Genomic DNA, 26,334 nt, shown 5'->3' on the forward strand with positions numbered 1-26,334 from the left:
ATTCAAGACTTGAAATAAAACTCGGCTAGATCCAGACCTGAGGTAAGGTGCTTAGCAATCACTGACTTCAGCACAGTCATGACCACATTGCACTCTCTCTGTCTGGGCCAATTGCTCCTTGGAAACAGGGAAAACCCCATCCAGAGTGTGACGATCCTAAGGATGTATTGAATAAATATGGCCTTATCAGGCTGTCAAGACAGCATGACGCAGACCCAATTTCAGGAGAAAAGTGATTCATCGGGACCTAAGAGAGCATCTGGTACCTTCAGAGTGGGAGGGGAGCGTTGTTTATTTTTAAATCCTCTTCATGAAACCGGGCTCTGGCAGCAGGCTGGGCAATCCTTTCAACCATCAGGCCAAGTGCTTTGCTGTAAGGGTGCCCGGTGACGTTGCAGAGAGAGGGGTACAGAAGCAGCGGGTGGGCCACCATGGTGCCTGCGTTTCTAGCAAAACACTCAAAGAACTTTTTGGTGGGTGCAGAGAAACATTGCAGGGAAATAAAGGGTTTGCCTTGGCTATGAGAAAAGCAAGAGAGGTCAGTCAGAGACAAAGAGAGACACGTAACCTACAAATGGTCTCCAAAAAGCAAAGTGAAAAATGTTAGGTAGTGCTAGAGAAGAGGTGGGGTGCACACAGCATGTGGTTGCAGTGCGTGACCATAATGAGATCACTTGTCCAGGACAAACTCAAAAGGGAGAGTGAGTGGTACTGGGACCCTGTAGGGAGTTGAAAGAGATTGAATATTTGGGGAGTTTTTGGTTGGTGAAGTGTTTTCTAAAGATCCTTTTTCTACCCAGCTACATTCCTCAGTTCTCACATCAAGGTTACTGCATCGTTACTCACTTAGCAGTGTAAGTGTGTCTGCCTGGTACCCAAACGCTCCCTCATGTGATTTCACTGATACTCCTTGAGTACACAGGGATCAGTTTGGCCAGTGGAAATCACTACAGGGATCTCAGAAGCTTGGACTAATAAAATCTGCAGTGGGTCAGATGTCCACACCTGATGGGCACACTTATAAACAACAGATGCACTCTGCACTGGAACAGGTGAGGAAAAGAACGGCAGGGTCAGAGACAGCCCCGCACAAGCACCTCTGGACCATTATACTCCCTACTGTACTGCCTCTTCATCACAGGTCGCCCTTCTGGGCAGGTTTTCTGCAGAAGGTCTAATGATAACCATCAGCTTCAATTTTCATGCATGGCACCTGCTTTTGGGTTGAGGTGGTCAGAATTGGTTCAAAGACCTAAAACAACAGAATGTGACTGGTTTAAATCACTTATGAGTGCTCCTGTCAGATGAAAACACACAACTTTCTTGTGTCACGTCACCTTAAAACTCTTTAACTTCCAAATGCAGACCAAATTACCACTAGTTTTAGCTTACGTCAATTCTTCTGGTATACAGAAACATCCACAGTGCTTTACACGCACATGGGGCAGAGCCTCAGTATACTTTTTATCCTTCCATTGAAAAGCAGCAGTCATGCAAATTAACACCAGCTGAGGGTTTTTCCATCCAGATTTATTTCAACAATGGTACCTTTCAGGCTTAAATAACATTAGGGCATACTTTTATTTCTTTTTTATTCTTGAAACAACTTTGTGCTATGGAATTTTCATGAGGTTATAATACAGCTACATGCTACAGAAAAGATTCAGTAGCAAATTTTGTGAATAAGCCAGATTGGAAAACTCGAATGACCACAGGCTGTATTGATCCTCTTGCTCTGCTGGTTCTAGATAGAGAGAAATGAATACATAAGTTGTGCTGATGTAAATACCACATTTCTGAGCCAATGAAAGCTGACTCTTGTAAAGGTTGGGCCAACAGAAGGCAAATATGGCTGCAGGCTCCCCAGCTGAAAATGACAGCCCTACAGGAGTGGCAATGAATGCTACCTCGGTGACAGTGGGTGACCAGGCACTCCCAGAAGCTTAGCTATTCACACCAAAATTATTGCTATCAGAGAAGCACAAGTTGAAAGGTGATTCTGTGGGATCCAGCAAACTCTTAAAATAATAAACTCTGAAATAATATTCTGTTGTCTGTATTAAAAAATAGCCAGTCCCCTAGAAATATTCAAAGACAAATATGCTAGGTAGGACCCATCCAACTCTACAGCACTGGATCATTTGTCTATTGCCATTCTTCTCCCCCTGGCACCTAGCCCAAATAGCATGAATCACTTGGCTCCTTTCTTGGAATATGTTCTCCCTCCCAGTCGCTGTGATCTGCATCAAGGATTTCTGTCATTTCTGCTCTTATTTACTTTTATTCCAATTATTGTGTTGGCAATAGGTGCTGTACAAACACGTACCGAGAGGCAATCCCTTTGCTGAGAACTGTGTTTACACAGATGTGATGGCCAAGAGGCAGGCGAGGAAGAAAGCCATCCCTCCCCAGCTCTGCCATGGCCCCGTCACCCTGAGCTGCTCGTACCCAGGCCCAGGTCAGTGCCCTCATCTGGTGTTGGCCAGAACACTGTGTGTTAACCATATGGTGACATGCCTCATGTTAGAAAATCCTCTAATGGGAATAAATACCCAGATAAAATCCCAGACCTGGAGCTGGGATTCTATCTATTTTTAGGGTGGCCCAGCCTCCAAGGAGAACATGTACGTATACAGCAGTTGCAAGCTTGCATTTTTAACTTTAATCCCATAAAAACCTTACATGCATATTCCTCTTTTATTTTTATTTTTTATTTTTTTATTTGGTGAGAATTGCAGTAATATATGAGCCTGTGATGGTCTATTGAAAACAGACCCTTGAATAGGAAACGGAGAGTTTAGATGTTATAAGCTGCTAGTAATTTATTATTCTGAGATTGGCATATATTTTGGCGAAGTTAAAGTTGGCTGGAGTGATAGTGAGTGATGAAAGATGTTATGGCGGTTGAAAAGTGGCTGAATTCCTTTGTTTCCAGACTTTTCACTTTTTTTTAAGCGCAGAATGTTTATATAGAAAGTGTAATATTGTTTTATGAGCATTTGCTGGACCCTGCTGAAACCAGGCATTCAAGCTTTACTCTTTTAACAAAGTGTTTTGTTATAGAATTCCTCTGTATTTTTTTTAAATGTTTCTAAATTAGGGTTAAACCAGCTTGGTATGTGGGGGCCATGGGAGAAGAGCCCAGAAGTGAGGAACTGTCTGATATCTAAGGGAGTGCACTTCATCTCCAGGAGGTGATGTGATGGCAGGAGAGAGGACTCCTCCACTGGGCAAAAAGAAGAGATAACAAAGTGGCACAATGCAGGAGAAGAAAGGCTTTTAAGCACTGGGAAAACCCTCAGCACACTGAGAGTTTAATGCCCCTAGTTTAAGATCCTGCCTGCCCCACGTCTGCTTTCTGAGCCACCAGAGCCCACTTGTTTCCCATGTATCTGTTCCTTCACCTGGGATCCATGCACAGCTTTAGCCCCTGGTTATAAAATAACATTCCTCCTTCTTGGGCATCTCTATTTTCCCCTCCAAGACGGTGGTGTATGATGAGCCTGGATACATTCATGAAGCACATTCCTTTTTCTGATATTCCTCTGCACATTTCCTTTACATTTATCTCCTCCAGGGTGGCTTCTCACAAAACTTCTTAGTTTCCTGCTCCTTGCTTGGCCTACTAAAGTCAGTCTCAAGCTGTTTTGTTTTTATAAAAAAGGACAGCCTGTGTACAGAGCTCTGAGCCACAGGACCCCAGGAAGTTGCATCAGTAAGGAGGAAATTTTATTAAGGAATGGAAGCTGCTAAAGCACTCTCAGTTTAGCATTTTGTTGTTGTGGGCCATTGCATCAGGGCTTCATTCGAGCTAAGTACCAGTAAAAAGAGCAGTCACTTCTACAGCTAGAGGAAAAACAACCCCAGGCTAACTTTTAAGCTTATTGGGAATAAGAGAGTCATTCTTCTGACATGCCATGCAGCCTGTGTTGTGATAACTTTCTGAGTCTGTATTCTCCCATTTAATACTCCCAGTTTAATGAAGACCTCACATAATGCTTCTACTCTGCTCCAGCCTATGCTCATTCTAATCTACATAACTCCCTTTCCCAAGTAGCATTAAGAACTCTTAGTCCTCAAAAAGACCAAGCAAAGGTTATCTTTCTTTTCCTAGCAAAGCTGGAGAGCAAATAAGCCAACAAGGAAAAAGTGGGGGAAAAAAGCAAAAGTGGTTGCTTCAGAGAAATTTAATAACAAAGTACAGGAACCCTTGTTCTTACAAAATAAAATACTGACCTGCTAATGGCTTCAACAAGCTGAGGATTATACCTCCAAACTATACAATTATTTTTTTTATTTTCAAACTCCTAAATATATATATATATATATATATATATATATATATATTTAGCTTAGCACTGTGAGGCCTCAGCTGGAATACTTTTCACAGTTTTGGGCACTGCACTTTGAGAAAGATGTGAACCAACTGGAGAGAATCCAGATGAGAGCAACAAGAATGATCAAAGGTCCAGAAAATGTGATGTATGAGGAAAGACCAAAAGAATTGGGTTTGTTTAGACTAGAGAGGAACAGTCTGAGGGGAGACATGACAACAGTCTTCAGACATGTTAAAGACTGTTGCATGGGGAAGATAAACTGTTCTCTGTTTCTACTGGAAGTAGGCTGAAAAGAATAGATTTAAATTACGACAGGGGGGATTCAGATTAGACTTTAGGAGAAACTTTCTATTGGTTACAGCAGTTATACCTGAGAAGACATTACCTAAGGAAAACTGTGGGATCCCATCACTCGAGGTCTGGGTACTCGGATACATGGGTCTGCTTTGTGGCAGAGGCATGAACGATACAACCATTCCAAGTCTTTTCCAGCTTGTTTTCCCCAATGTTAGGAATGTAGGAGAAAGACTCTGTGTGAACAGAACTTTTTTTTTTTTTTTTTTTTTTTTTTTTTTTTCTGTGAAAGAATTTGGATGCGTCTGAGCCAAGGGGTCTTTGAACAGGAGGTTGGCTGCAGCCTTAACTACAAAGTTAGTACTGTTACCTTATAGCCATTATAAACTGTTTGCAATTATTCCACTGAAAACCAGGTGAAAGTTCTAATTCTCACCTGCTCTGAAGCCCCTGGACACTATTCTGGCAATGGAGGCCTGGGGCAAAGAATCTGGCTGTAACTAAGCGTAACACCCTAAACATGGTAAAACGTGTCATCCAGTGATAGATTTCTATAAACTCTGTTATATAGAAAGATTTAATACAGAAAGGAACCCAAAGATGTGACACTGTTAGAAAGTAGAAGATTACATAGTACAACATGTATTTTGGATTGAATTTACAATGAATTTTAAGTATAAAATAGAATCAAAGAAAAACAGGTGAAAGTAAGACAAATGCAGAGTGAATTAAGACAAAGTGCCTGACTGATAATTTCAAAGATAACTGGGAATGTAAATTAGCACTTCTGAGATCCTTTGTTTCAATAGGTGACTTTTTGGGGGGGTGGGAGGAAGGTTCTACTTTTTTGTCTGCTTTCCATTTATAATGAAAAAAAAAAAAAAAAGGCGAGACTGCAAAAGCCAGCTTTTTCCTCAGTTTCTTTGGTGCTTTTTGCTAAAGCAGTCTTGGAGCTACAAAGGTTCACAGTCTTTGAAATGTAGACTCATAGCCTAGAAGTGTTTACAATGGAAAAATGAGTCCTTAAAATACATGACCACATAGAGAGTCGTATGAGATCTGCTGCCGATACACCTCCAGAGGACTGCATCCTGGTAGGGGCTGTGCATGAAGAGGCCTCCCTCCTCAGACAGGCATAGGTCGCTGGGTCTGTGGAAATACTGACTTGGTTTTGAGCTGCTATACGTACTGGCTTCTGAGGAGAGAGTTCTGCAGAGGAGGAACCGTGTCTTTTGTTTTAATGTTTACAGGGTACCAACTCAAGGGTTAGAACGAGTACTGTGATACGTATATCCTCAGCCGGATGACAGAGCTTCCCCTGAAGTTGATGACGGTGTTAACAGTGATCATTTCCAAGTCCAACTGAATAGTACGGGGCCCTTTCACAGGACGGGTCATCACCAGGGTAGCACTGATCGGTCCCGTTTGCTGTACACAAAACAAGAGGAAGCAGGTGAGATTTCAAAAATGGTTCGTGAAAGCTCTCATCTCAGGTGAGACCACGTTATGTCCACAGTCCTCGAGCAGCCAAAATAACACTATTTTCTGTTGTATTCTTAGAAGCTACTGCAATTCACAGGAGAGAGAGCTTCATTTCAGCGTTTGGCTCCATTTCAGCGTTTTGTATGAACTATCACCTTCTTCAGTTTTTAAAGCCTTTGGGAGCCCTGCACATAAAAGAAGCTATTGTGCATAGAAATTTGCTATTGTCTGAGTGGAAAAAGATGAAAACATGGATTTGGAGTATGTACAAATAATATCACATTTTTTTGGTCAGATATTATTTAATATTATTTAATATCCAAATCTATTATTACTTTGAAGCAGCAAGCCCCAAGAAGGGGTTATGTTACCAGAGCTTTGAGAACAGATGTTTCTCTATGAGTGGAACCAGGGTTGGTTGTACAACTGCATATGTTAACATTGCAAAACCTCACCCTCTGAAGAGAGCTTTAAATATGTGAAGGCACATCAGAAAATCTGTCCTTTAGTAAGTGGAAGCAGATCTTTGAAATATCTGGCCAAAACAGTGGATTATGAGAATTTAAAAGTTAGAGTTTCTGAGGTTATAGAAAATGTACCAAATGTAATTACCAAATGTAATTTGGTTTCCAACAGAAGCTTATGTACATAAAGTGGGACCTGTTTTACCATGAAAAGGAGCATTTATGTTGCCTTTGATAATAGAAGCCCAAGAAAATGGTGAGGAGGAGCTGGCCGGGCTGTTCAGGGCCAGGCTGTGGCCCTAGTACGGCAGCCCACCCAGCAGCACCCGGTGCTTCCCTGTGCCCCTTCCCTCTGCCTGCTTCTGCTGTTCTCAAAACACGGAATAGGCACCACCTGCTGGCTACAGACCTGACACAGGAACGTGTTGCCAGCGAAGGAAAAGGACAGCTTGTGCAAGCAAAGTTGTCTAGGTGATAAATGAATGGGTTTGTGATAAATAAATACAAGAAAAATAGCTGACTTGAGCAGTGAAGCTCATCAATAGAGCCTTAGCAAGTGCCAGGTCAGCCCAGACAAGGGGAGGTCAGTGGGATCAGTAGTGACTTTACAACAGGAAAGAACTTGTGAGATGCACATGCTCATTCCTGGACCACTTGTCATTTTGGGAATTCCGAAACATTTTTAATTTATTTATATATATATATTTTTAAAATCAATAATCTTACACTGAGGCTTGCCTAAGGAATACGTTTTGAGATCTATTGAAATCTGTCATGCAACCATTTTCTGTGAAGCACAGGAGCCATCAGTAGCCATCATCAAACATCACTTAAGGTGAATATCAAAGCCAGACCAGCACACTGGTCTTCATGTAAAAATGCCTCATACTGAAGGTTTGAATGGTATTCAGTAAAAGAAGAGTTCTGCTGTCAGAAAGAAATTCAGCTAACAAGATACTCCAGGTTTTCTCCCAGCCAGCGTCAGACTTACCCGCATGTAGAATTCCCTGCCCTCATTCCCTGATTTGATTTGGAAGATGTAATAGGCTCCAGGGTAGCGAGTTGTTGCTTGCATCTGAAAGATGTCAGAAGGCACTGACCGCCCAGACACAATATCCATGACTCTGTACAAGATGGTGAATGGCTGATCTCGGCAGCCAGGGTTTTCAGCTGGACACATGCAACGGCTAAAAGAGAGATAGAATTGTCATCAGTGGTTACAAATTCCTGTATTCCTTCATTCTTTACAGGCTAATACAGCTGCAAAGAACAATCAATCAATCAAGTTGTCAACCAGCTAAAAGAATCAATGAAAATGTAATGAATTTGCTTATTTTTAGTATTCTCTGTGCTATTCCAGTCTGCTTATATCCCTTCCTTCTTTTTCTTGTCTTCCAGGCTTTGCTAAAATACCTTGGCATCCTATGTCTCCTTAGATCACTTGAAAATCAGTGCAGGTGTAGAATAACTTGTACATGTTTATTCAGATAGTAATTTAAACTGAACTGTCCCCAGAATTAATTATTGGATCATATCACATATCACATAAATATTACATTAGCTCTTTAATAATCTTTTATACAGTACACAAAAACAAACAATGAGACATCCTGGGTCAAACCAATGCTCTAGCATCAAATGCAGAGCCCTAAGCAAGTCAAGCATATGACACTTCCACCCCAACAGCCTCCAATCACTTGTGACTCAGAACAGGTTGCCTAGGGAAGTGGTGGCATCACTGTTCCTGGGAGTGTTCAAGGAAATGTTGGACATGGTGCTTAGGGACATGGTTTAGTGGGCAACATTGGTGGTAGGGTGATGGTTGGACCAGATGATCGTGAAGGTCTCTTCCAACCTTAATGATTCTACGATTCTATGGTTCTATATTATTAACCCACAATGCATTTCTTATCCATCAACTTGTCCAGCTTCCCTTTGCACCCCCAGGAACATTTGACATCCATGGTACCGTGTGGCTCCACAGCCCCTGGCAAGCAGTGCAGAAACATCCCTCCTCCTCTCCTTGCACAGCCCCTTGCTGACTTTGCAGCCCTCAGCTCTTGGGAGCAGGCTGTCAATCCCTGCTCATACTCTTCGTGCAACTCAGGTTTTCATATCTGACCTGTTCGTGGCTGAAGAGTCCTAACTTAGTTGCTTGTCACAAGGAAGTTGTTTCATGCCTTTGATCATCTTTGTGGCTCTTTATGAACCTTTGTCCAGTTACATTACATTGCTCTTGAAAGGAGGGGATGGAACTGCACAGTCTTGAAGATATGGGTACACAGTGGCACATGTTCTAAGGATATCCCATACCTCAATTTCAGATTGTTTTTCTGACCTCTACTGAGTCTGGCAGACTATGCAACTACCTATAACAGTCCTGAAACTTCACTTTGGAGGGACTATGATCAGATCAGTGCTCTTCATTTACCTTGTAAAGTTGGCATTGTCTTTTTACTTTACATTCATCTACACTGAATTTCATCTGCCATTTTTGTTGCAGTCATTGTGGCTTCTGCAATTGTCTTCTTATCTTTCAACCTCTTATTCATCTGTGCCAGGGATTGCTCACTTACTTATGGGTGCTCAATTTCCATAGAAGCCTAAAGTAGGGTTCTTTTCAGAAGTCTTTGGAAACCCAAGCTGACTGTATCAGCCCATGTCCCTTAGCCATAAGCTGCTGAATTCTTCAGAGAACTCCAATAAAGCTGTGAGGCAGGATGTCCCTTTATAAAATCCATGTTAGGGAATTTACTGGATGGAAAATAGTTGCTTTCCCCACCTATTTTTTCTATAACCTTCACTACTGACACCAACTTCAGACAATTCCTCTGGCAAATCCTCCGTACAAAAGTTTCTGGCATTTCAAACACCCAATCCCTTCCATAGAGAACACAGATGCAAAGAATTTGCTTGTCTTTTATACTGACCACTTCTAGACATATGCTCCAAATTAAATGCAGTCACATGTAGACATGAGCCAAAGCCACCAAATACAAAGCTCAGAGATCAAGAGTTTTGGTGGAAGCTGTAAGTAAGTACTCCACAGTACACAGGGCTCTGAGGAACTTAGATACATAGACTTTAAAAATTTCAGCTTCTACTTTAAGATTCTACCACCTCTGAAGATAGGTAGAGCCAGAACTGGCAGAACAGAACTTGTCCATTCCTCAGCTGTCATAGTTCAAAAAGCAATGTAAAAACATGAATGCATTGTCATGAGAAGCAGTGGATTCTTCATCTCTTGCCTATCTATAAAATACATTAGGCTACCAAGTAATCCCAAGTAACTGGGTTTAGTGCAAACACTATGGATGAAATTCTATGGCCTGCAACACTTAGAGATCTAGCTGGAGATGAAACATTTTGAGCCTCAGGCAGGTACATAAAAAATGTGAAAGAATCAGGCAACTTTTAGAAATGTGCTGCCTCCCCCCCGATTTGTTTGCCCAAATAGTTCCATATTTAAACAGGAACGGTGCTAATAGCCCCATTCAGATATACCCAATTTCCAGACAATGCAAATCAGTCTGTGGACTTTTCAGCACATTTAGCCTTTAAGCAGCAGGAAACTACTTGGACCCTGCGATAACTAGCATCTAATGTTTTTAAAGTACTTCCTGAACATGAGCTAGTTAATATTTACAGGAAATACTCATATTAACAAACGGGCTGCATTTGAGCATATATGAAGTCAATTAGTAATGTACGTAAATGTCTCATTACATTACAAACCTTGCTGTTTTTTCTACTCACTGATAAGTGTTTTTCCAGTTTAACTTCCCACACATCTGAGTATCATATCATATCCCACCTGGTGACCTGCTAAGGAATTGCAATTTATTATTTGTATAAAGCTTACTAACGGTAAGCAGCAGCATGTATCTATAGCTCTTTAGGTACACTTCATGGTTGTGTTGCAAAAATGCAGCTTATTTGGTTCACCAGATGTGCTTCACACAGATAGAATTTGATTTTGTGGCTGTGGGTATGTTACTCACTTCTCGTTAATCTGGATGTAAGGATCCTCGCATCTTACTGGGTCTAAACATTTATATTCTCCTGGGATATTGAAACATGTTTGCTGTGGAGTGCAGGTGAAGTTTCTAGTTTCACATTCATTGATATCTAAAACACAAAAGAACAAGAGAAAGACAAGCAGGGAAGTATATGCAAGACACAGCTCTTCTATTATTATGTCCATCGTAATGCCCCCAAATTTGTAATGCTCTTACACCATGAGAAGTGGCTTTCTGATAACCAGCTCCTGTTTTACGACCAGTTTTTACTCCATTCATTTCTCATTACTGGAGTGATTCCATATGCTAAGTGCTGCAAAAATAAAAAAGAAATTGGCTGCTCAAGCTTTCTGACCTTACAGAATGTGAAAACTAAAGAGAGACGTGCTGCAGAGAGGAAAGCATCTGAGGGCTTTACTGTGTAGCTGTTTCTTAGGCAGTAAAGCCTTCCTTACACCAATTAACCTCAGTGGGACTACTTGTGTGATGATGTTCTCACCAGAATCACATAATTGGCCCCTACAAGTACGTCACTAATGCAATGCCAAGACCAAGCATCTCAGTCCTTGAAAACCTCTTGCCAGACACAGGACCTATTTTCTAGTCCCTCTGGGTGCTGGAATGTTCTTACCTTGGCAGCTTCTGCTATCATCAAGCAGATTATAGCCCGAAGGACAGATACAGTAGTAAGAACCAGGCCCATTCACACATTCGTGCTGGCAGAGGAACTCTGAGAAGCTGCATTCGTCCATGTCTGCAAAGGTAAAACACAGTTTAGAGCCTTTGGCTTCACAGTCAAAAGAGCAGTCCCGCAAGCAGGGGCCATCCAGACTACGTGCCTATCACCCCAGTTGGAGTCTGGCACCTTCCAACTCCTTCGAGCTCTGAGGCAGCCTGGCAAATACTGTTAAACAGGTTCTTAGATTCTTGGCTAAACCTTTTTTTTTTTTTCTTTTTTTTTTTTTTTTTTTTTTTTTTCCCTAGGGAAACCAAGGCCGCTGCTCAACACAATGCATGGCTCTTATATATTTACTTTTCTTTTTGAATACCTGTCACCAGTTGGCTGTGTTTTCAGTTCTGTTTTACGTCAGAGATAGCGGTACTCCAACAAGAAATCTGCAACTGTAATTTGTAAGTAGAGTCTTGGTGTTGCTTTTCTTTCCTTTTTTTTGTTTCCTTTTCTTTCTTTTTTTTTTATTTTTCTGGAGAGCAAACTTCCCTTTCCCAGGGCCACATGGGTCCCAGGAGAAGTCCTGCAGCCAGCCCTGGCTGTTTTATGTTTCTTAGCCTCTAGCCAGTTACTTGCAAGGCGTTCCAAGCAAGACTTCAGAGCTCATCCCAGCTTGGGTCAGACCTTCTGAAAGGCCCAGAGATCTCCCAGATACCCAGGAAGCTAAACAGGCTGTCCAACCTCTGATTAAAAGCAGAAAATGATCTCTTTTCCTCTTTTACTCATTAATTGATCAGTCATCATATTCTGCAGAACTGTGCTCAAGCGAGAAAGATGAACTTCTGAGCTGCACATGGAGGCATGGCTGACTGAGGAGAAAACACATGCAAAGGCGCTAGACTGAGGGAGGCTGCTGTTAATCATTTCCTCATTTCTCCGTTCAGGGGAAGAAAGAAACAAAAGCCAGAGTCCCAGCCAGGAACTCCCAAGTTCGTATTCCCAGCTCTGACACGTTGACTCTCTCAGGCAAATCACTTTTACTCCTCAGCCTGAATTTCCCTTTCTTTAAATCAGGCTTAGGCCATTTATACACTTCTGTTGTTTTGTACAGACGCACTTGAGAAAGTATTTGAAGTCCAAATATGCTTAAGTGGCTTTATGTCTGCAGCCACATAATCAACAGAGAGATGAAGGGAAATCTACACCTACACAGTCCTGTTAGTGTGTGGCTTACTCCAGTGAGTTCACTGAGAAAAGCACTCCATAAGGGGACTGGGATGTTGCCCACCCCCTCTAGGTCTCCCAGACCAGCCTTCCAGCACCATCAGATTCATGTAACCTGTGAGCAACTGCTGTCAAATGCTGGAGGTACATAAAGCCCCAAGGGTCCCACATTGCTACTGCTGAACCACACAGGGTAGACACATCCAAACCCTTCTGCAGTGCTTCTGGCTAGTGCATCTGCAGGGGCCATTCCCTTTGCAAGCCTCAGTGATGTCCAGTGTTTGCTTGTGAAGTGAAAGAAGCTCATTCAGAGGAATCTTACCCACTTCCAATAAGTGTTTGCTTGTGCAGAAGGGTCAAGAGTTGGTTTTCTGCCCTAAATCTGAGTGGTGGAAAATCCCTTTTGCAGGCTTAACTCTCAGCCACAAAAGAGGTTTAAGCATAACGTCTCCTGGCACCATTATGTACTGGCAATGTTTGTGTGGTATTGCACTCAACTTAGCTGATTCAGGCCCCCGGCTAGCTCAGGAGCACGTAAAAAGGCACAGAAGTCTAATTTAGAAGCAGAAATTATACTGGAAAGCAGAAATCTTAAGTTAGGTGTTGCAGCTCTACATGTTAAGACCCTTTGGAGATTTAGGTCTTTGCACTCTCCCTTATAATAAGGAGATTTGCATGGAAGAACAACTTCAGAAACACTAATCTATATACAGACTGCATATCACGTCTTCTCTTTCAGAAACAGTGTGTTACATCTGTTTACTGTAAATTAAAAAACAAGTATTTTCCAGTGTGTTTTTCCTTCCAAGAAATATTGGCTGGATTCTCTAATTTTATCAGGCTGTGGGAACATTAAGCACACAAATAAATTTTGCCTTCAATTAAAATAAAGCAATAAAATAAAAACGAAAACAAGAGAGGGAAAAGCAGAGTGATATAAGCACAGTTTCATCTATGAACTGAACATATCAGCTCTGCTAAGAAACCATATATTACTTCTGAAGTGCAGCCAGAACCATCCAGGGGAAAAGAGGGAATGTGTCAGGCAGAAGTGTGCAGTTGTAAGAGCAAGAGGAATACATGCCTTCTACTGGCAAATGGAAAAGTGCTTTATGCATGACTATTTCTTTAATCACAGAAGAATGTTCTAGGACTGTCCCTAGTTTACTTGCTTTAATAAGGCTCCCATTTATCACTAGAAAGCGTTTTTATATGTTTTGCTGTTATCTTGGAGCTTTTTAATATTTAGCTTTTTTCTTTAAAACTATTTGCAGCCATCCTCAATTGTGCTTTTCTGGGCATTTGCTGTGCAGTTTAACTGGAAGAATCAGATTAGCAGCTATCCTGCTGCTAACCAAAGACCAAAGCAGAAGACTTGTAAAAAAGCATGTACAAAACAATACTTTGGGAAAGGAAAGCCAAATAGAATTAAATAAACCAAACCCAATAAATAACTGAAGACAGTTACCACTGCAGTTAACTCCGTCAGCTTCCAGTTCATAGCCAGGTTCACAACGGCAGAGAAAAGAGCCATAGGTATTGACGCAGGACTGAGTGCAAGGGTTTTCGCCTGTGCATTCGTTCACATCTGCGGGAAACCAATGCTCATTGCATCAGTGACTTCTCCCCAAACTCTATTGTCAATTCATTACTGTAAAGCATTTGAAAGAGATTATCTATACAGTAAAAATGGTTTGTTCTGAAAAACATAACCAAATCAGTAATGTTTATTTGGATTCAAGATGATGCTTGGAAATAGCATGTTGGAAACACAACATGCATGGAAGTGAAGGTTTGGGGAATATCTTAATTCAAAAAAATAACATGGAAGATGGGGTGAAAATTTTATTACAAAGACTTCCTTCTTTATCCTGTAATTTTAAAATTAACTGATTTTTTCATAACAGACCTGATACAAAATGCAGCAGAATACACCTGAGGAATTAAATGAGGAATGGTCCTTATGGAAACCTTGGGCTATGACAAAGCCTTTGTTTTTGTTTTTGTTTCCCTTTTAGGATATTAGCAGCTTCTGGAAAGTCCTCACATCACTAGCACAGACCATTTCCCAGAGAATGTGGGAAGATGCTCTGCATTGCTGCTTAGCTAAGGAGAGGTTTCATGGAGAGGTTGTGTCAACTTGGATTCAGGTAGCACATCACATCAAAAGGTGGTCTGGTGCTCAGGACCCTCATGTGGAGCTTGGGAGCCTTGGATCTAATTTTTTCATGTGTCAGAGATTTCCCATCTCAAGTGGGTCACATAGCCTCAGATTTTAAAAATACTTCAGTGCCTAAATCTCAGTAATTTCAGTGAGTGTCTTTAGGGGGGGTTGGCCTTGTACATAGTTCTATGGATGCACTGCTCACGTCACACCTCTACCCCTCCTAGGTACTGTGGTGACAAACATATGTTCACATGGGAACTACAAAAATATCTCAGACAAACCTATCAACATTTCAAAAGCAACGTTGGGAAGGTTACTCGTATACTAAAAGTTGTAAGAGTGTTGCTGGGTTGAGACCAAAGATTTCAGTTATGGTACAGCATAAACAGTACCTTGGCATGATCTTCCGTCATCATTGAGGGTAAAGCCTGGGTTGCACGTGCAGGAGTAGGAACCGGGTACATTGGCACAGAGCTGCTGGCAGTAGCCATAGCGACATTCATCTATGTCTACAAATGAGAAAAAGTAGAGTGATCTGTGTTTTCACGTGCAGACACAAAAGCATCAAGCTCACTGAATCAATAATACCAGTAACAGAGAAGTGACCCAGCACAGTGGTTACAGACCTAACAGCCAAACCTGTAGGTGTTCAGATCCAATTAGTCAATCATGTCTCTGCTCAAAAGAATGCAGTAATGCATTTTTTCCACATCTGACATCTGTCAGCCGGTCCTATAAACCGATTGTCATTGATTAATCTTCAGCTCAATGCTACATCATCAGAGGGTCCAATCAGTCCCTGTAAACCTCAAAGCCTACGTGACAGCCAGCACAGCCAAACTCATAGCAAAGTTTCGTCAGAATCAAGAGGGAAATATCTTTTATCTCCACATATACCAAAGCTACTCACTAAAAATCATGAACTATTTATTCCTAAACACTGTTTGTTTGTTTGTTTTCCCCAGACTGGGCGTTCTCTAAAGACCTTTTTTCCAACAGTCGCATTCACATTTTATATGAATCTTTAACTGACATACTAAAATGTAAACAATAAATTTGCTGCCAAAATGAAATAGCAGTTTGGGCTGAAATGCAGCATTAGAAATACATGAAGTTGACTGTTACAAGCACAAACAAATGCTGTAAGTTATGTGTGATGGAAGTGCTAGAAGAATTTTGTTCCTGGCCTAGGAACTGGAGAAGTTGTCTTGTCCAAGGCTTTACACTTCCTTTGGTATAAACTGGCTTTTGATTTATGGAGATTTTTTTTTATGGCTACTCTGAAAACTTTGCAGCCTTCCAATAATGTTCTAAACATTGAGTTCCTGCTTAGGTTTTTCTTATGGGCAATTCAAATAAGATCACAGAGCACGTCTTACTCCTCATTCAATAACCATCCCTGCTGACCTCGAGTCATTGTAATGACCACAGATGACAAAGCAGGTACTGGAAGACAGTCTTTATATAAATGCTTTCTGTAAATACTGCCATGATGGAATGTTTTATTGAAGCAGTGCATTATTTTTTGCCAATTTGAAAACAGAACAGTGTATGGAAAAACTATAATAATGTAAAAGTCTGGGGATGAGTTGGAAAAATAACAATCCTGTCTGCCGTAAAAGTCATGCAAGAAGGGACAGTTTTGAATGTCCGTTCTGAAGACTCTCAGGAGGGTATGAAATAAGGGCATTCAATCAATGAAATGCTAAGCTAGGAAGATTACATCATTCAAATATGTGCTTCCTCAGAGTCCTGCTTCAAGGGAAGGATGCCTGCACTCATTTTCATTGATGCTGCAACTTCAATTAAGTTAACTAGAAATTGCTTGTACTCCAGACTGAAAGCCAGCTCCTACAGCTTTCAGCAATTTCGGAAAGCTGCAGTATCTGAATTAGATCTTCTGCAGTTTTCATACTGCTTTTAGCAGATCTGCTGAGTCTAATTCTACATTCCATTAAACCTGTTTTGCATGAGTTTAGCTTGAAGCATTTCTTCAGGTGTGAAGTGAAGTTTCTGCAGTAGGAAACCGAGTGTATAAATCTGCAGCCAGTTTGCTGTAAATAAAGTTTTCTGATTAAAGCATAAAGGCACAGCTTTTGGTGAAGTGACCCCTATGAGAGATTCCAACGCACAAGAACATCAAAATGACAGTCTTCTCCCTATGGTTCACATGTATACATATATATCTGTATGAATTCCAGCAGTTCATTATTTGTTAGCTAAATGCTTCCTGTTTTGGTGTTAAATATTAAGAATGTTTTGGGAAAATTAATTCTTGAGTGACTGGAACATTTACATGATGTGGTAATACCATAAAAACAACAATGTTGTGAATCTGTTGTATAAGTAGCTACATCCTGTAATTCAACTTTATGTTGTTGGCCTCAATGGGGCAGTTTTGCCATAGCAAGTCTGACAAAGGGATTCTGAAAATGTCAGAAGTTTTGGAAATACTCTCTATGTGTAAAATAACACAGACAATGGCACTAGGTTTCACCGTTACTAGCTTTTAAGTCTCAGTTCTTTCTTAATTGCAAGATAACCAAAAAGCCAGGGTCAGCTGTGGTATGTACACCAGCACTAGGCTTGGTACAAATCCTGCAGAAAGTGACAGTGGTTTTAAGTAAATTAATATCTTGTTTTGCTGGTGTATTACTTTAAATACATGCTTTGGTTTTTGCAGGACTGTTATCTCAAGAGTGCTACATTTTGAGAATAAGGACTTTTTCAAGGCTTCTTCTTGTGGGAGGTTCTTGTGGACACTGCTGTACTGGCTCCTCCTGTGTAAGCATTACTGGGATAATTACATTAGATAGAAGTGTAGCTTTTTGTAACCATGGTATACTAAGCGTACAAACACACACACAGAGAAAATGGCTCTAAAAACTCAATCCAGACCTCTGATTACATTAAATGGTCTTTTATTGCCTTATGCCAGCACAAATCCCTTCTCCAAGGCCAGTGGAAAGTATAGAAAACTGAGACTCTTTTGACACCAAAAATTATAGAGATTTTAAACAAAATTTGCTTCTAGCTCTTTGCATTGCCTTTTAATAATCCACCCCATGCTTACATAAAGTGGACAACACTGGGGTGTTATAGCTTATTCTAAATAGTATAAGCAGATACTCAAATCAGTTCAGCAAAACAGCCAAACAGCCACTTCAGTTTTCTGGTATATCCATCAAGCAGCAAAGTGCTTTAGATCAGTGTCCAAGCCCTGAAGGCTGCACACAGTCATTAAGTTTGGGCTGTAACTGGGAGAAGTAAATGGGTAACACGACAGTCAATGTAGAGCAGAATTCCCCTCCCTCTTCCCCTCCCTACCACATATGCCTGTGCAACCCCAGCCTGAGCTTAGCTCAGTGCATCCGCACCCATGAGCTGTTCCCCACCTCCAGTTCCCCTTTTCCACGTGATCACTAAGAGTTGTGAGGGAGTACAGAGGCTTCCAGGAGAAGAGGAATTACCAGAGATTAAGGAGTAGGGGACTTGGAGACTTCATATCCCAGGGGAACTACAAAAGGCTGACTGCCCAAAGTGGGTACAGCTATGCAGACCCCCATTTGGATGTGGATCAGCTCTGTCCCCACCAGCCACCCCATGCCTGCCAGGTGAGTTGCACAGCAGCTGCTTGCACTAGTTAGAAAAGCAGCCACAAAGCAGTCCTGCACTGGAATTGGTATCTGGGAGGAGAAATTTGGAAAACAGCTGGAGAAGCTCCAGAGCTAAATGGGCAGGGAAACCCCGTTCTCCTTCCAGCTGAGGTGTTGTGACAAGACAGTCCTGCTCTGGAGAGCTGGCAGGCACAAAGCACATGCCTGGGGGGAAAAAAATAAAGAGCAAATATAAAAAGAGCTGTTGTGTCCTGTCTCACTCAGAGAACTGTACCTAGCATCCACATCCACTTCATCATCCCATGGGCACATCAAGTCAGGGGAATGGGCTAGGGCACAGATGAGCTGGAAGGTTTTGCTGTGCTGTTTGTTGAGGGATGTTTTCTCAGAGAGGCTGAGCTAAAAGGATGAACAGGACATTGCTGAAAGGAAAATAAAAAGTCAAAACTGCTTGGAAGCTGCAGAAATGGCACCCATTTCAGAGTTACATTTTTTATTGCCTCAGACAAAAGGGTTGGTTGAATCTAGGGATCTATGGGTCTGTTTGAAATAGTATGGTATGAAATAGTTCTCTCTGCTGGTCTGGACTGTAACTGTGTGGAAAGGACATGCCTGTTTGGGAATAAATCTTTTTGTATGTGTCCTAACAATTGATCTTATATGAAAGGGAATCCTTCAGACTGGGAATATGAAAATCCCCTCTGTAACATGGATGCTGTCGTATGGCATTCACATCTACATTTTTGTTCCAGGAGGGAGTCTCTCTGCCAGCGTGCTGTTGCTACTTGTGAAGATGAAGGACATTAGTTTCTGTGTAGCCAAAGCTTTAACTCTGTACTTGACAAAGATGCTCAGTGAAGTTATTTCAGCTATTCAGAGGCACACAAACACAGATGCAGATATGCAATTCTTAAATGGCATGAGGTTTTTACCTAAGCACTGGCCTTCCAGCAGCCAGTAGCCTTCAGTGCAGGAACAGGTATATCCTCCTTCAGTGTTTATGCAGATCTGGGTGGGGTTACACTGGTGAGAATCTGAAGCGCACTCATCAATATCTGCAACACAGAAATAAGGCAATAACATGTTAGAAATGAGAACAAGAGGCTGCTTGAACTGTAACTATAACCTGAAGTAAAATTAATGAAAACAAATGTCTGAGGGCTGTGAGAACTGAGTGTGCTCATCAAATCTTTCCCTTTTGCAGATGACCCAGTGTGTCACAGAGTGCCTTGGGAAAGGGATGCTTTTCATTACTTCCACATTTTCGTTGTCACTGACCTGGGATTTCCATGCTACAGGACAGTGTTCAGCCCTACGGAATGGCTGCTGAAAGGGCTATGTAATCCAGCTGCAGAGTAAGAGATGAGCAGGGGGCTCAAGAGATGCACAAACACTGTCATGAGATTCAGGCATATACAAAATATTACTTCCTACCCCACCAACACAGAATATCTCACTGCAATTTTTCTGACAGAAGGTTAAGTCAATATCAACCTTTACCTGCCAAAAAAAAAAAAAAAGAAAGAAAGAAAAAAAAAAGTATATTTCCCTGGAATCAATTTCCTGAAAAGAAAACTATTTTTATATTTTTTAACCAACCTTATTGTTTTTAATGTCATTGGTTTTTTATTACAACCCCTTAGGGTGCTTTTGTTGTAGGCTTTCTTTTTTTTTTTTTTTTTTTTTTGCAAAGGAGGTGAATAACATTCCTACATTTATATAAGCCAGGATACTGGAACCTAACTGATTAAAATGCCTTCCAGAGTCATAAGTTCAATTTGAATCTCTCCTTGCTCAGTCTCTTCCCTGATGTTTCTGGCATTGGGCTTGCCTCTAGATGTCAGAAATGGAAACATCAGAAGATAAATTGTGTCTTTTTTTCAGCCAACTCAGATTTCTATGTTTTACTTATCGATACCTAAACTATTTTTTTATTCCAGCATACTGTGCATTGGCCTTTGCTGAAGTACTATGTCATCTGAGCAATGCTACTCCCTTGATCCTTCCCTGACTCTTATTAACCCAGACTTTGTAGGGTCATGATTAAAAGTATCTCACAAATGCACTGGCATGGAGCAGGTGGCAGAGGGCAGGAATTTTGTCTCAGTGAGCTGGAAAATCCTAGCAGTCATAGATTAACGGATCCAGTCTAGCACAGCGGCATACCTAACATGTTCTGATACATAAATAAATACATACATATCATATATATGGGGAGAGTCTAGAGTTCTTATCTTGCCAACATCTCTATCAGTAATTTATGGCAAGTCAAACCTGGTAAGAAAACAAGAGTGGCACAATTAGTGGTAATTAACTCTGTCGGAAATATGTTCCCACGTATTCGTTGGCTAGAGAAAAGGCTGGCAAAATGGTGGGGGAAGTAGGAAAGTGGTAAGATAAGAAGTCTAGACTATAAAGATACATCGATATGTTGTTCAGGTCATCTATTGCTTCTGAGATTGGGCTAAAAATTCTGGACCCCCCCTTTGTACAGCATATCACACATAATTGGTACTATTTGATCACAGATATGATCTAACCATAAATTTCGTAAGAATGACGTTAATGTTTTCTAAATGAAAAAAAAAAAATCCAATTTGTCATGTTTTCTTATTGTTTGAAGAGCAAAACCTTGGGATCTAGCCAACCCTTCTGTTTCTTGCCTACCCTGAGCTTAAAAAATAAAGAGATTTTCATTTTTCATGCCCACTGCTTTCCGTATTATTAATAGGTGAAGCCCAATGGAGACAAAAAGGGGGTCACGGTCTTACCACCAGGTATGGCAGCAATGCTGTTTGAAGACCACAAATCGTCCACTTGGCTGTGGTGCAGAGAAAGCAATGGGTGGCTGTGGGATCAATTTTGTTCTTAAGACATCTTTGTAGCAGTTGCATGAGTAACACTCACTCAGTGAAAGTAAGGCATCACTCCTCTTTTCTTTGCTATCTACCAAGCTGATTTCTCCCTCCTTGGAAATATTCAAAAGCCATCTGGACATATTCCTGGGCAAGTGGCTATAGGTGGCTATGCTTGAGCAAGGGGGTCAGACCAGGTGACCTCCTGAGGTCTCTTCCAACCTCAACCATCCCATGACTCTGTGATTTGATTCTTTGCTTACTCCCAGTCTTCACCTTTGGCAGTGGTAGTGGAGCCATTTCCATTTGAACACAAATTTGTGGATTTTCTGCTCCCCAAGCAAACCTAATCAGCTTGACATCCTCTATGCAGAACACCCTGACTCCCCTCATTTTGCACTGAATAATACCTCACTGATGTCATTAATGAAGTTTTATGCAACAGGTATAAACAGCATTACTGGTAGCATCAGGTATGTTTTTACCTGGGCCTGAGTGCATGTGCCTAATTCTATATTACATCTCCATCTTTCTTCTTAGATTGCTCTTTACTGTGATGCACAATTAAACTCTGACAGGCCCAGCCAATGCAATCAGGTCAATAATTTTTGGCAAGCAGCCCTCTCGGTTCAAACACAGAGTATAATCCCAGCCTGTGTGCCAGGAGTTATCTACATTACATGGGCTCATTAAGTGAAAGCCAATGTCTGCACACTGAGAAAAATGTCTTTGCAACAATTTGCTGACCATTCTCTTGAAGAATATCTGTTGAAGAGAATCTTGAAGAGAATACCTCTTGAAGGTATTCTCTTGAAGAATATCAGAGCTGGGAGACAGAGGGTGCCCATTTACAGAGTGTGACATACAGTGACAACTGCTGTGGTTAATAAAGTCAAAATTAGATGTTTGGTGGGAGAAAAAATAACTTATATCGACAGACATAAAACTTTGAGAGACTGCCTACATTTGATTCACTAGACTTAAGTGCCAGCGTTGAAACTATATCAAAACATTCTCAGTGTGTTTTTTGCAGAGTGGAAAATTGCAAATGGAAGCAACCTGACAGCTAGTTAATAATGTGCAAATCATTCCTTACTTTGGTTGCACAGTTTATTATTTCTGTCCCATTCAAACACAGATCCTAGATGTGTTCTTGCTCTGGAAATATACATCAGTAGAGTAAAACTGTGATTCTAAACGAACATGACACTAAGCTGTCAGTAAGTTCAAAGCAGATAAGACAAATACATAGAATAAAAAATTATAAGGACTATATAATACAATTGGTTATTGTATTCAGTTGTCTATGGGCACCTGTGGTCAAGAAGTCCCTGAGATACAGTTCTCTGGAGCCTGGAATAATGCCTCTCACCCAGCATAATTTGTGTTGCAGACTTCACCATTGACAGAAATCCCACAATGACTTATCTGAGTCCCAGAGTTAGGTATAATACTCTGAAGAGAAGAAGAGTTACTAAAGTGAAGTAAGCAAGCAAGAAACCCTAGAAACCTCACTGTCCCTCATTCAAGATGTTAAGAGATGGTGATATTTGATGATTTCAGCATCAATACTGTGAAAGCATCAGATGGTGCCAGCCATCACAGATATAGAAGGATAGTTTTCATAATATTGAACCTACTTTTAGTGCCTTTCATCTCCAAGATCCTTAGAAAACATTACCTGCAACCTAAGAGCCAGTTCATAGTTAGTCCATTTGTATTGGAAGCCTTCCAATCCTAGAACAAATTAAACTGTACTACAAAACCCTGCAATGTCCCTCTTAATGATACATATCAGCGCCCCTGGATTCTAACAGGGAAATTCAAGGCTAAGAAATTAAGGGCCTAGCCTGTGACCACTCAACAAGACAGAAACCAGAACAGGCCGCAGGTCTTTCTGACTTCTAGGCCTTTGTGTAGGCCCAGTACAACCTGCCCCTATTGTAAGAATTTCTCAGAAATTTCATGCAGCCTCTACATTGGCTGGTGAGAGCCAAAGTAGGAGATTAATTATCATTCTGGAAGTGTTACATTCTACCAGGAGACCACAGGGGCACTAAAGGCCCGTACAGCTAAACTCCTTTCTCCCATGCTTCTCCCAGCCTTACTGCCCTGCCCTAACGATGCACTGATTAACGATTCAGTAGCTTCCAGTAGCTACTGAAACAGGGAGACAACTACTGACACCATCAGCGGCAAAATGAACAAGTTATCTAGCTACTACACCTTTTCTTACCCTTACAGACAAGACTGGGACCGTTGCTGGAAATTACATATGAAAACAGGAGGATACCTAATTGGTTTGAATAAATCCAAATTTGCCCAAGTGAATAGTGACCCTGGGTGTCTTCTTAAAGGTTCCTGACTTTGACAGAGCAGCTGTTCAGCACTTGAAGCCACATTAGGGAACCAAGGCAGGGCAGGGTGGATCCCTCTGCAAAACTCCCCTTGCCTAGGAATGCTTGGCCAGCTCTGGTTGATTATCAAATTAGCAGTCATCTATAGTCTCTTATTCTCTCATTTGACCTTCTAGTTGTGTTGATATTACTGCTCCCACAGCTAGTTACAAGGGCAGAAGTCCAGACTGAAAATACAATTTGACCTGAAGTGGGAACAATACACATTGTTACCTCCTAATTGACTACTGAGAACAGCCGCATGGCCCCTCCACACCACTGCTCTCGGCCCCTAAAAGATACCACCTAGAAAGAACGCCAAGCACCATGGCTCAGAGCCACGAGATCTAAAGACCTTTGGTTTACTGACTGAATGGGAGAATAAGTAGGAGGGATCTCCACATACAGAATTAAGATCACAGAATTTTCTAGGTTGGAAGAGACCTCAAGATCATCAAGTCCAACCTCTGACCTAACACTAACAGTCCCCACTAAACCATATCCCTAAGCTCTACATCTAAACGTCTTTTAAAGACCTCCAGGGATGGTGACTCAACCACTTCCCTGGGCAGCCCGTTCCAATGTCTAACAACCCTTTCAGTAAAGAAGTTCTTCCTAACATCCAAACTAAACCTCCCCTGGCGCAGCTTAAGCCCATTCCCCCTCGTCCTGTCACCAGGCACGTGGGAGAACAGACCAACCCCCACCTCGCTACAGCCTCCCTTGAGGTACCTGCAGAGAACGATAAGGTCACCCCTGAGCCTCCTTTTCTCCAGGCTGAACAAGCCCAGCTCCCTCAGCCACTCCTCGTAAGACTTGTTCTCCAGGCCCCTCACCAGCTTCGTAGCCCTTCTCTGGACTTGCTCAAGCACCTCCATGTCCTTCTTGTAGTGAGGGGCCCAAAACTGAACACAGTACTCGAGGTGCGGCCTCACCAGTGCTGAGTACAGGGGGACGATCACCTCCCTGGCCCTGCTGGCCACACTGTTTCTTATACAGGCCAGGATGCTCTTGGCCTTCTTGGCCACCTGAGCACACTGCTGGCTCATATTCAGCCGACTATCAACCATCACTCCCAGGTCCTTCTCTGCCTGGCAGCTCTCCAACCACTCATCTCCCAGCCTGTAGCTCTGCTTGGGGTTGTTGTGCCCCAGGTGCAGGACCCGGCACTTGGCCTTGTTGAACTTCATGCAGTTGACCTCGGCCCATCGGTGCAGCCTATCCAGATCCTCCTGCAGAGCCTTCCTACCCTCGAGCAGATCGACACACGTACCTAACTTGGTGTCATCTGCAAACTTACTGAGGGTGCACTCAATGCCCTCATCCAGATCATCAATGAAGATATTGAAGAGGACCAGCCCCAGCACCGAGCCCTGGGGAACGCCACTAGTGACCGGCCTCCAACTGGATTTGACTCCATTCACCACGACTCTTTGGGCCCGGCTATCCAGCCAGTTTCTAACCCAACGAAGCGTGTGCCAGTCCAAGCCAAGAGCAGCCAGTTTCTTGAGGAGAATGCTGTGGGAAACGGTGTCAAAAGCCTTGCTGAAGTCAAGGTAGACCACATCCACAGCCTTTCCCTCATCCACCCAGCGCGTCACTTTGTCATAGAAGGAGATCAGGTTCGTCAAGCAGGACCTGCCCTTCATAAACCCATGCTGACTGGGCCTGATCGCCTGCTTGCTCTGCAAGTGCTGCGTGATGACTCTCAAGATAATCTGCTCCATGAGCTTCCCTGGCACTGAGGTCAAACTGACAGGCCTGTAGTTTCCCGGGTCAGTCCTCCGGCCCTTCTTGTAGATGGGCGTCACATTTGCTAGCCGCCAGTCAACTGGGACCTCCCCCGATAGCCAGGACTGTTGATAAATGATGGTAAGCGGCTTGGCCAGCACCTCTGCCAGTTCTCTCAGTACCCTTGGGTGGATCCCATCCGGCCCCATCGACTTGTGCACATCCAAGTGCAGTACCAGGTCACCAACCATTTCTTCATGGATAGTGAGGGCCACATCTCTCTCCCCATCCCCTTCCACCAGTTCAGGGTACTGGGTATCCAGAGAACAATCGGAATTGCCGTTAAAGACTGAGGCAAAGAAGGCATTAAGCACCTCCACCTTTTCCTTATCTCTTGTAACTAAGTTTCCCCCCGCATCCAGTAAAGGATGGAGATTCTCCTTAGTCCTCCTTTTCGTGTTGATGTATTTATAAAAACATTTTTTGTTATCTTTAATGGCAGTAGCCAGATTGAGCTCCAGATGAGCTTTGGCTTTTCTAATTTTGTCCCTGCACAGCCTCGCGATATCCTTATAGTCCTCCCTAGTGGCCTGCCCACTTTTCCAAAGATTATAAACCCTCTTTTTTCTTCTAAGCTCGAGCCACAATTCTCTGTTCAGCCAGGCTGGTCTTCTTCCCCGCCAGCTCGTCTTTGGGCACGTGGGGACAGACCGTTCCTGCGCCATTAAGATTTCCCTCTTGAAGAGCGCCCAGCCTTCCTGGACTCCTCTGCCCTTCAGAACCGCCTCCCAAGGGACTCTACTAACCAGTGTCCTCAGCAGCACAAAGTCAGCCCTCCGAAAGTCCAATACAGTGGTTTTACTGGTCCCCTTCCTGGCCTTGCCAAGAATAGAGAACTCCACCATTTCATGGTCACTCTGCCCAAGACAGCTCCCGACAATCACATCCTCCACCAATCCTTCTCTGTTTGTGAAGAGAAGGTCTAGCGGGGCGCCACCCCTGGTAGGCTCACTAACCAGCTGTGTCAGGAAGCTATCTTCCACGCTCTCCAGAAACCTCCTAGACTGCTTTCTCTGGG

The 26,334-nt window shown here is 42.4% G+C and overlaps 1 protein-coding gene across 3 annotated transcripts in view; it reads right to left on the reverse strand.

Annotated features, from left to right (window-relative positions):
- Positions 1–1,509: 1,509 nt before the first annotated feature.
- The window catches only part of FBLN5 (fibulin 5), a 53,382-nt gene continuing 28,557 nt past the window's right edge, over positions 1,510–26,334 (reverse strand). For all 3 annotated transcript variants that reach the window (XM_035327979.1, XM_035327981.1, XM_035327980.1), the window contains 7 exons: positions 19,207–19,329; positions 15,050–15,166; positions 13,959–14,078; positions 11,228–11,350; positions 10,579–10,705; positions 7,569–7,764; positions 1,510–6,059 (listed from right to left, as the gene is read on the reverse strand). In XM_035327979.1, the coding sequence (XP_035183870.1) occupies positions 5,898–6,059; positions 7,569–7,764; positions 10,579–10,705; positions 11,228–11,350; positions 13,959–14,078; positions 15,050–15,166; positions 19,207–19,329 (968 nt within the window). In that variant the 3' untranslated portion in view covers positions 1,510–5,897. The remainder of the gene's footprint in view (positions 6,060–7,568; positions 7,765–10,578; positions 10,706–11,227; positions 11,351–13,958; positions 14,079–15,049; positions 15,167–19,206; positions 19,330–26,334) is intronic.

Source organism: Oxyura jamaicensis, chromosome 5 (assembly GCF_011077185.1).
Source record: "Oxyura jamaicensis isolate SHBP4307 breed ruddy duck chromosome 5, BPBGC_Ojam_1.0, whole genome shotgun sequence".
In the NCBI taxonomy this organism is placed as follows: Eukaryota; Metazoa; Chordata; class Aves; order Anseriformes; family Anatidae; genus Oxyura; species Oxyura jamaicensis.